At 41.3% G+C, this 10,878-nt stretch overlaps 1 protein-coding gene across 4 annotated transcripts; it reads left to right on the top strand.

Moving 5' to 3' along the window:
* Nucleotides 1-514: 514 nt before the first annotated feature.
* Nucleotides 515-10,721, top strand: slitrk3a (SLIT and NTRK-like family, member 3a). Of its 4 annotated transcripts, none has more exons than XM_061719133.1 (3): nt 515-905; nt 1,708-1,784; nt 3,669-10,721. In XM_061719133.1, the coding sequence occupies exon 3, from the start codon at nt 3,727-3,729 to the stop codon at nt 6,430-6,432; it is 2,706 nt and encodes a 901-aa protein (XP_061575117.1). In that variant the 5' UTR covers nt 515-905; nt 1,708-1,784; nt 3,669-3,726; the 3' UTR covers nt 6,433-10,721. The 4 variants fall into 4 exon arrangements, with proteins under 4 accessions (XP_061575117.1, XP_061575116.1, XP_061575114.1 ...); XM_061719132.1 differs by having other exon boundaries at nt 515-1,009; XM_061719130.1 differs by having other exon boundaries at nt 515-1,138.
* The last annotated feature ends 157 nt before the right edge of the window (nt 10,722-10,878 follow it).

Here is a 10,878-nt window from a genome sequence, read left to right as displayed (position 1 = left end):
ACACGGGCTTGTGTTGCCCGCTGGAGGCGAGACGGGGGAAGGCACAGACACGGAAGAGAGGGATGAGACACACGGCGGCTTCCCATATATCTCCCCTTCCCTCGCTGTGGATAGTCGCGATAGTCCACTCTCTTCTCAACAGCAGAGGGAGAAGATCTTGGCCGAGTGACATGAAGCTAAACTACCAGCCAGCCCGAACTCTGCCGCAGCCCTGGAGAAAAGCATGTGGATAAAACCTAATGGAAGGTGGTGGTGGTGTATAGGCACATACACGAAGAGACCGTTTTTGTGTGTGTGTGTGTGTGTGTGTGTGGGGGGGGGTGTTCATCCTCCCTCCCTCCCTGCCTTGCTGCCATCCACAGGTTTGCCAGTCTGTCCCGCCCACCCCACACGGTGCGTTCCCTCCCTCACTTATTTATTTATTTTTTTATTCTAGGCGCACCCCCGCTTGCCAGAGCGCTCCTTATACTCCCCCCCTCTTTTCTTCACTCCGCTTCTTTCCCTCCTCTCGACAGCATCCAGAACTGTAGCGCATCCCTCTTTTTTTTTGCTCGCCTCCTCCTCCCTCTTTCCTTTGCCAGTTCTCTCTCTCCTCTGCTTCCCTTCAACACCCCCTTCCTCCCCCTCTCTCCCTCTCTCTCTCTCTCTCTCTCTCTCTCTCTCTCCGCCTCCCTAGCTATAGGTCCTTCACTTTTCTGACGCACTAAAAGGGAAACGGACCTGAGCGGAGAAAGGGAAGAAGAGAAAAAAAAGACAAAAAAGAGGAGCGCAGATATGATCCGCATGCTTTTGCTTTTGTCGCTGCGCCGGACGGAGAAGCCGTCCCGAAGTCGGGGGGAGAAAGGGTGGATTTGGGAGTGGATGAACAGAAGAAGTCCAGGACCTGCATTTTAACCCAAACTGCTGTAAGAAAAAAAAAAAGGGGGAGACGAAAAAGCAGGAGAAAGGACGCTCGCATGCTTATCACGTCTTCGTTTCTCCTCTCTTTTGCATCAGCTATACTGAGAGGGTGAGGAAAGAGGGAGATAAGAGAAGGGGGAAGAGAGGACGAGAGAGAGAGAGAGAGAGAGAACGATCTAACGAAATTCAAACTAGTGGTCTTTTCCCCGATGCTTTCCAATTGCACTGCAAAACTGAGGTGAGCGGTTATAGGCTGCCTTTGAAATAGAAAGTGTGTTCGTGCGTGTGTGTGTTTACTGCATCTTAGTGTCTGCATAGTCACTGACTTTAAAAGGGAGAAAGCCTAACCATATACATTAGGTGGAGCAATACACATTCCCCCGCTTAGTTGTTATTCAGTAAAGAAAAAAAAACAAAATCCTTTCAATGTCACGAAGAAAAGGCTGCTGCATTATGCCTGAAATGTTATTTCATCAACCGCGCAGCTCTTTCTCTTTTGGCAAGATTATTTTTCTTTTCTCTCGAGGGGGTCGAGGGCTGGATTCAGTAAATTAAAAAAAAAAATAATTTTTATTAGACGGCAACTTGTTCATCATCACCACCTCACTCTAACTTAGTTTGATCCAGCTGTGAGCAACACTGTTAATGCACCCGCGGCTCATTCTCATGCGCATCTCTCCTCCTCTCCCTCCTCGATGCCCCGTTCTCTCCGTTCTCTCCATCCCCCCCTCCTCCTCCTCCCCGTGTGCTCCCTCTGTTTCTCAGTAACGGCTCAGTCACCCTCATTTCTCGTCCTCTTCCTCGCAGCCCGGCATCGGACGGTGAGCGGGACTACAGGACACATCTCAAGAGGATATGTGAAGTTGGAAATCCCACGAAACTAAGTACGTATATACCAGCTCGATTTGACACACCTCAGGCGGGATTAAAAAAACGGCACGTAATGGTTTTTCGTTGCCCCTTTAGATGTTCATACTTTTAATTCTGACATCGCTTCCGGCTTTTTGATTTCTAACATGGAGGCGGAATCAATAAATCCTGGAGGATTACGCATGGACGGAGAGTGCACACATTTTTTTTTTCCAGTGAGATCATTTGAAAAGATTTTTTATTATAATAATACATTTAATACTGCATTCACTTGACAGATTTTCGGGGATTGCGGAATATTTCCTCCTTTCGTTCTCCCTGTCCCCCGATGTGACTTGGCTTTTGATTTCAGCACCATGGACAGCTTTTGACTGCGCGCGCGCGTGCGTGTGTGTGTGTGTGTGTGTGTGTGTGTGTGTGTGTGTGTGTGTGTGTGTGTGTGTGTGTGTGTGTGTGTGTGTGTGTGTGTGTGTGTGTGTGTGTGTGTGTGTGTGTGTGTGTGTGTGTGTGTTGGACTGAAAGGGGGAGGCGAATGGACAGACTTTCCTCATATCATCACGGATGAGGGGGATAAATTAATAAAAATCCTCTCTAGTGCTTTTCTTTATTTTTTAATAAAAGCCTAATTTAGGAGGCACTTTCTTTTTCTTTTCTTTTTCATTAACTTTTAAAAATTATTAGTTATTGTCAGAATTATTGCGACATGGATTATTCATGTGTGTGTGTGTGTGTGTGTGTGTGTGTGTGTGTGTGTGTGTGTGTGTGTGTGCGTATATATATATATATATATATATATATATATATATATATATATATATATATATATATATATATATATATGTATATATATATATATATATATATGTATATATATATAAATTATCATGCTTTGTGAAGTGGCTGCTTCCACTGGTTTTCACTCATGCCGATGTTCATCCAAAATACATTGCATTTAATGCTCTTTGGTCAAATTCAGGCTTGATTTCGAATGAATTAGATAACAGCATATTGGCACACTGAGCATTTCAGCTGTGAAAAAAACAGGAACCAGTTTTGTTTTTTTTTGGCTTTTCTGGTTGGCTTTTTGGGATATAAATATATATATATATTTTTTTCCCTTTCACACTAATTACCTTTTCCAGTTACATGTAGTAAAATGTCCTTACATGTAAACATATTGGTAATGTTTGCATAGACGGGTCTATGTATCCGTTACAATATATTGGCACAATGCAAGGTGCTCAACAATTCCAGTTTGTCTTCACTTGTAGTCACCAAGCTGACATCTATTCCCTTGTCTATGATAAAGCTTCAGTGCATTAACCCTAATTGCCACAACATTTTTTTTTGCACAGTCATAAAGGTTACACATCTTAAAAGACATATTGAGGTGCTGGTTATGTAATAAATAAGGCAAGGGGACAATGTCTCCTCACCCTTGCCGGCCGACTGTTGCCTCCGTTTATTCATGACGATAAGCATCTCCACTGTGATTTATTGTGACCTTACCAGCATGTCTGCTGTATAATAAATTGAATTTCTGCTTCCATAGTGATGTTAACCGTCTCAGTGTAGAGATTTGTTTGTGTTTATTTGTATCATATTATTCATTGAAGAGTGCCTGTATTGTATTTAGTTTGAAATACCAAGCAACGTTGCAAAACCTGAAGTGGTCTCCAACATTGTTCTATTATTCATTGGTATCTGTTTCAAAGCTGCCTTCCATTCTACTGAAACTAATGCACCCTTCCTCACTTCTCTCTCCCCCGTTCTTGCCTTCATCACCTCAAACTTTTCTTTGAGAGTGTGTGTGAGTGTGGAATTATGTGTGAAAATACAACGCCCACACATTGTCTCCCCCTCTCCTACCCACTCCTGCAATCTTTTCTCTGTTGCAGTGCTGTGAAGTGGCTCTCTCCCTGGAGCCAAGACTTCATCCCCTTGGTGTCAGCGAGGATGCTGTGGGTTACCTTGCTGAGCACCATAGCCTTAGGATGGACCACACCAATCCCACTGCTGGAGGACTCCGAGGAGATCGACGAGCCCTGCTTTGAGCCCTGTTACTGTGAGGTCAAGGAGGGGATCTTCCATGTCCACTGTGACAGCAAAGGATTTACAAATGTCAGCCAGATCGCCCAGATATGGAGCCGGCCCTTCAAGCTCAATCTGCAGAGAAACTCAATGAGGAAGCTTTACTTTAACAGCTTCCTCCATCTTAACAATGCCATCTCCATTAATCTGGGTAATAACGCCTTGCAAGACATTCATGCTGGGGCATTCAATGGCTTAGGAATACTGAAGCGGCTATTCCTCCATGAAAACAAACTGGAGGTTTTCCGGAATGACACTTTTCTGGGGTTGGAGAGTTTAGAGTATCTCCAGGCAGACTATAATGTTATCAAAAGGATTGAAAGTGGTGCATTTAGGCACCTACACAAATTGAGAGTGCTTATACTCAATGACAATCTGATCCCTGTGCTCCCAAATTATCTTTTTCGGTCTGTGTCTCTCACGCATCTGGACTTAAGAGGAAACAGACTAAAGACATTGCCATATAAGGGCACACTGGAGTTTATTGGTAGGAGCTTGATGGAAATCCAGCTGGAAGAGAACCCTTGGAACTGTGTGTGTGAGATTGTACAGTTAAAAACATGGCTGGAGAGAATACCTTACACAGCTTTGGTGGGTGAGATCACATGTGAGTACCCATTCCACTTACATGGCAAAGACTTACGAGAAATCAAGCGCAGTGAGCTCTGCCCTCTGCTCTCCGATGCAGAGATTGAGGCCAAGCTGGGAATTCCCCGGGTTCCATTCAGCAATGAGAACACTTGGCCTACTAAACCGTCCTCTATGCTCTCCTCCTTTCATAACACAGCCTCCTCTGTGGAGAGAGTTGTGAAGCCGACCAAACGACCTCGTCCCACAAAAACCCCCCCAACTCCTCGTAGCATTTACCCAGGCATCAACCAGCCCCCTATTGCTGGTTACCAAACAAGACCTCCCATCCCAATAATTTGTCCAACTGGATGTATTTGCAATCTTCACATCAATGATCTAGGGCTAACAGTGAACTGTAAAGAGAAAGGTTTTCATAACATGTCTGACCTTCTGCCTCGGCCCCTCAATGCCAAGAAATTGTATCTTAGTGGAAACCTCATACAGAAAATCTACCGCTCAGATTTCTGGAACTTCTCAAGTTTGGATTTACTGCATTTGGGGAACAATCGGATATCCTATGTCCAGGAAGGCGCCTTTATCAACTTACCAAACTTGAAAAGTTTATATCTGAATGGGAACGATATTGAAAGGCTCACTCCTGGGATGTTTCGGGGGCTTCAGATGCTAAGTTATCTTTACTTTGAATATAATGTAATTCGAGAGATTCAACCTCACTCTTTTTCTCTAATGCCAAATCTCCAACTGGTTTTTCTCAATGACAACCTTCTGCGCTCCCTCCCTACTGATGCCTTTGCGGGCACCAACCTTGCTCGCCTCAACCTCCGCAACAATTATTTCCTTTCCTTGCCTGTGCACAGTGTCCTGGAGCATCTGACCTCCATTGTCCAAATTGATCTCCATCAGAACCCTTGGGACTGCTCCTGCAATATCATTCCCCTCAAACAGTGGCTGGAAAAGCTTTCTTCTGTCATTGTGGTTGGTGATGTCATCTGCAAGACACCAGAGTTTGCTTTTGGGAAGGACCTGCGTTCACTTGAAGTTGAGGTCATCTGTCCTGAGCTTAACTATCCTTCAGGACCCTCCCCAGTTCTGCCTGGTGGGGATGACCTCGCCACAGGAAGCTCTGACATGGGGGAAGCAGGTGGGAGAGGGCCCATCCCACTGTCAGTCCTCATCCTCAGCCTGCTCATCCTCTTCATCTCAGCTGTGTTTGTGGCTGCAGGGCTTTTTGCATTTGTTCTTCGTCGCAGGAAGAAGCTGCCCTTTCGGAAACGTTCAGAGGTGGATCTAACAGGGATCCAAATGCAATGCAGGATTTTTGAAGACCCACCGAGACAAAGCTGTGCAGGGAACAATGGCACACCGGAGAAACCAGCGCCCAATATGCACACACACACTCACACTAGTCATACACATGCCCACGGGCACGTTTATGATTACATCCCCCACCCTGTGACTCAGATGTGTAACAACCCAATCTATAAACCTAGAGAGGGGGAGATAGCAGAGGAGGACAGGGCACACTTTTCAGAAAAGAGAGACAATGGTGGCAGCAGCAACAGCAACTACAGAACCTTGTTAGAAAAAGAGAAAGAGTGGACCTTGGCTGTCTCCAACTCTCAACTCAACACCATTGTCACAGTCAACCACACCACAGCTGACATGGCAGGATTTCATGAGAATGGTGGGCTCTGCCCTACAGTGATTGACAGTCAGAGGCCCACACCAACAGTGGGCTTTGTAGATTGTTTATATGGGACAGTACCCAAACTAAAGGACATGCATGTTGCACATGCACACCCACCAGGCATGCAGTACCCAGATTTGCAGCAGGATGCACGGCTGAAGGAGACATTGCTTTTCACGGCAGGGAAAAGCTGTTACTCTGACCCATCCCAAAGCGATTACCTGGAATTAAGGGCCAAACTTCAAACCAAGCCGGATTACCTCGAAGTCTTGGAAAAATCTTACCGGTTTTAACATCTGTAGCTCATTGAAGGGGGGAAAAAATACACACAATGTCATTCACTTTGCCACCTTCAAAACACAATCAACCAAAACCAATATTAATAACTAAACTTGAAAAAGCAGCATGATATAAAATACAATATTGTATTACAGTCACAATGTTTCCCCCTAAATCACTTTGGAGGAGAGGTCATTCTCAGATATTTCAATTAAGTGCCTTTCTATCAGAGTAGCCAGCAACGTCAACAACCATTATTTTTATAAGATATAAATATCTCTATGCGCCCACAAGAAAGCAAAAGAAGAACAAGAGGGGCATTGGGGAATAAAACTTATAAACCATCATACATCTGTCACTAAAATTCATTTTTATGGAGTTACAATGATGTGGTACCAGTTACCAGGAAGACAAACGGGAGCTGGACGTCTCCCTGACTTGGGGCTTTTCTTTCAGTCTCTTTCACCCCAACTAGGATGTACAAACACCAGGAGGCTGTGCACATAAAGTTTGTAGAAAAGAATTTGAAAGAGAAAAAAAAGATACTTATATAAAAAATGAATTGCAGTCTGCTGCATGCACTCGCTTCTGTGCAGGAAGTGAGAGGATTTAAACAGAACTATCATGTCACATTATGAACAGAGATACTGCAACACATTTACAGTTCAGTGTTCTATTTAATTTTTATATCTTATTAATATGGTTATTACTATTAAAGAGGACTTCTGTCTATATCAGGGTGCTTCTCATAAAAAAGGATGCGCCAACGCACGGATGGTAAAACATTTGTGAATATTATTACAAGACAATGCTGAGGGTTTTCTGGATATTTCCACCCACTTTGTTAAGACCCCCTCTGCTCCTCCTTCATTGCTTCTGGATTCCCCATCGCCACCCACTAACGGCTTTGTAGGAGGCACTTTTAATGTTTTCTCTCTCACAAACATTTGAAGAAAAATGTGCATATATTTATTCTGTAATTTCAGTGAAGAATTGAATTGTAAAGGTAATGTTAAATCAATGTATAGTGATTATGCGTCTGGTATAGCCTTCTTAATAAAAACAAGCTCTTTAATCAAATGATGAAAGGGTTGATGCCATGGGGACCTGTGTTGAGCAATGTGTTGAGCAATGTACTGACAGGGAGTGAATTTGGTGTTCTACGGTAAGGTGAGGCCGGCCATGTTGTGTTAATAACGCTGATGACAAAATAAGAAAAGTGCTTAAAAGGAAATTCAAGGAGGGCAATAATACCTAAACACAGTTCAGCTTCAGAATATTTTCAGGTGAACATTCATTTTATTTAAAATTACAGAAAAAGGGTTAATATATAGGGACTGGATCCTGTTGTTGTTGTCGTTGTTGTTGTTGTTGTTCTGAAGATCTCACGAGTCAGATAAGTTTTTTCTTTTCGATGGAATTCTGGACCTAGATGGGTAAAGTGTGAAGGTAAAATAAAAATAGTGCCAGAACAAGTCAAATGAATGCTGCTGGTTTTGAAGTGGATAGTGTAAGAAGTGATACCAAATCAGTGCTGCGATTGTTGTTATGTAAACGGGTAATGCTGATATAGGCCAATAAACAGTAATCATGAGGGTGACTGAAAATGTGACTAGTAGATGCTCTTTGAATTTGCACATCTAATTTCTCGCTCCTCCTCTAAAGTGGCTATGTTGGTTCAGTCCACCGGGGGGCGATAAAAAGATATTAGGATCAATTTTTTGAATCAGAGTTGATGTAGTTATATGCTACTATAATGCACAAAATGCTTATCAGGACAGCTTATTAAGAATCACTTAAGAGGAATGCTCATATGAATTATTTTCAGAATATTTATATGTAAAACCTTTCATATTTCATTAGCTAAACCAGTTCATTCCGCCCTTTTTATTTTTATTTAGACAGGAAAATCCCTCAAGATTAATCAAGGTGGAAGCATAATTTTAAAGGATCAAAGCAACTCTAAGGGAGCTGATCAATTTTCCCACATTTTGGCTTTTTTTTGTTTGCTTGTTTCAAAACTGTTACTTGTTTTCTCTCTGCAGGGGAATCACTTGGGGGCCAACTTATCCCAAATAGTTTCCACAGTCATTTTATGATTACTTTACATTTATAGAACTTCCGCATTTCACAACTTGCACAGATGCCTTTGGGGACCAAGAGTTGAAAAATTAAAAATAAAAGGTTTCAAACTGAACCAAAAAAAATTGTCAATATGCCATTTAAAAACACAACATTCTTTTAATTTCTCTATCCTAAAGCAGACTTAAAGTTCTTTTTTTAAGGGGTTTGAGGTTATGATGCCATACTGATGTCTATAAATTTGTGAATATTTATGGAAGAAAGGTGCATTTGGTTTTATTTTAAAATGGGCATGATATGCAATTTGCTTTAATTCCAATGTTTAGTACGAGTGGTTCAAATTTGGTGTTATAGTTTCTCATATGTGTCAGCTTACACTCAGTGGAAGATATGTAGCAAACCACTTTCTTTCCTATTAAATGGGGAACATTAGATAATGTAGAGCAGTCATCTGCAGTATTGGTCATCCGTGATCCAGTCTATTAGCTTGCATTATATGGAACATTTTACCTTGTGTTGTATTCATTGTTCCATTATTTTTTGACAATTATTGTTGCTCAAATGAGCGAAGGATAACTTCATATAAAGCCTTTGGAAGCATGGTTGTATAAAGTCAAGGCTCTGTTTGTTTTTATATATCTATATCTATATCTATCTATATATCTATCTATCTTTATATATATATAGATAGATAGATATATAGATATATATATTTTCAGAAAATTTCACAGTACTGTACCTTCATGTTCTGCTTCACCTCATGTGTCTTCTTTCTTTCTTTTTCCCCCTTTCTTCTGTACTTTATGACTTACACACATGTTCATACAGATACACATGCGCACAGACACATAAAACCTTCTTCCCCTGACCACAAGGTCAGACTATATGGTCAGCATTTTTAGTGTGCACTCAAATTGATTAAATATAATGTTATCTCCAACCCTCCGTATGCCCACCCACTCTCAAATGAATAGATGAATAAAGTTTTGGAATCATTGATCACTCTTGCATTAGTTTATATCTTGGCAATCTTCTGCCCACCTCCTGCATCATCCACCCACTATTATATGTCTGAAATGAGTGCAGGGCTTTGTCCCATTATCCCTTGGTGAATGGTTTTATCCCAATAAACCTCCTGCTGTCCTGCACTAAGATCAGCAAGTAACTTTATATTGGCGTTGGGACATAAATGCAACTAATGGTAATGGAGGTTGTCTAAATTCCTTTTTTGTGTGAAATGTATATACGGTACACTCTTATTCTTTAAATCTTAAATCTCTGTCAATCATTTCTACAGTTTTCCATGGTGTTCAGCTTTTCATCATCTCATGATTTTTCCATTAGCAAGATGTGTGCACTATAAATACAATATTAGTTTTTTCTTTCCTTTGGTGGTTTTGTGTTTCTGCCTACACATTTTTTTGTTCTTGCCATTGATTGCTGTCTCTGTCTGGTTAAATTATACCTTTGTATTGTGATCCTCATATAAGGTGCTGGGATTTGGTTCCTTCATGTCACAGTGGTTAGGTCACATTGTTTGGAGTTTAAATTTAATTCATTAATTTGTGGTCAGTGTTGCTTGAGGTTTTATTTTCCTCCACTAAAAATATTAATTCCATTGCTCTTTTGCACTTCCCATCCCTTAACAATGGTGAATCAAAAGAAATGAAATGTGTATCATATATCAAAAACCTTACTATCAAACAAAGGATGGACTGTCTTTTGATTTGGATCGACGGCACTTGATGACCAGCTTGTGGGTAATGTTGCACAGATGATGTGGGGTTAGCTGCATTCAAAAGCCGATAGTGAAATGCTATGTTGCATTCATTCTTCATGGCTCCTCGTATGGACATAATTTGGCCCTCTCAATTATGTTATCTTTTTACTAGTGTTTTGTCATGTTCTTACTTGAGGCATTTATTTCTGAATGCTTCATGTAATATGATGCTGAAAGCTTATTCACTTAAAAAAACAGTTATATTACAGCTGGCTGATATGAACCATTGCATTGCTGTTGCAAATTAAGTTATTTTCTGAGATATGAGATACCACCTTGCCTCGCTTACTTTGTTGCATTTATTGTCCAGAAGTCCATTCACTACTACGGGATCCTACGTAATTGCTGACGTAGTTGGGAAACTCCTCATTCTGGTGTTTTTTCGACAATGATAATTGTTTTATGTGTATTGAAAAACTTGGGAGGCATTAAAAAAAAGATTAAAATAAATCATTCAGTTGTATGACTATGTAGTGAAAATATAGACTACATTTTTAGGCTGTTTCTCTTCCATGGCGGCAAATGACTGAAAGAAGTTTGTTTTCCAAAAGACTCCTGGTGAGCAAAGAATATATGTTCCAATAAAAATCCACTGCAC

The sequence above is a fragment of the Cololabis saira genome, chromosome 4, assembly GCF_033807715.1.
Source record: "Cololabis saira isolate AMF1-May2022 chromosome 4, fColSai1.1, whole genome shotgun sequence".
NCBI lineage: Eukaryota > Metazoa > Chordata > Actinopteri > Beloniformes > Belonidae > Cololabis > Cololabis saira.
The sequence above is the reverse complement of the archived record's forward strand: the minus strand, read 5'-3'. Positions and strand labels throughout refer to the sequence as shown.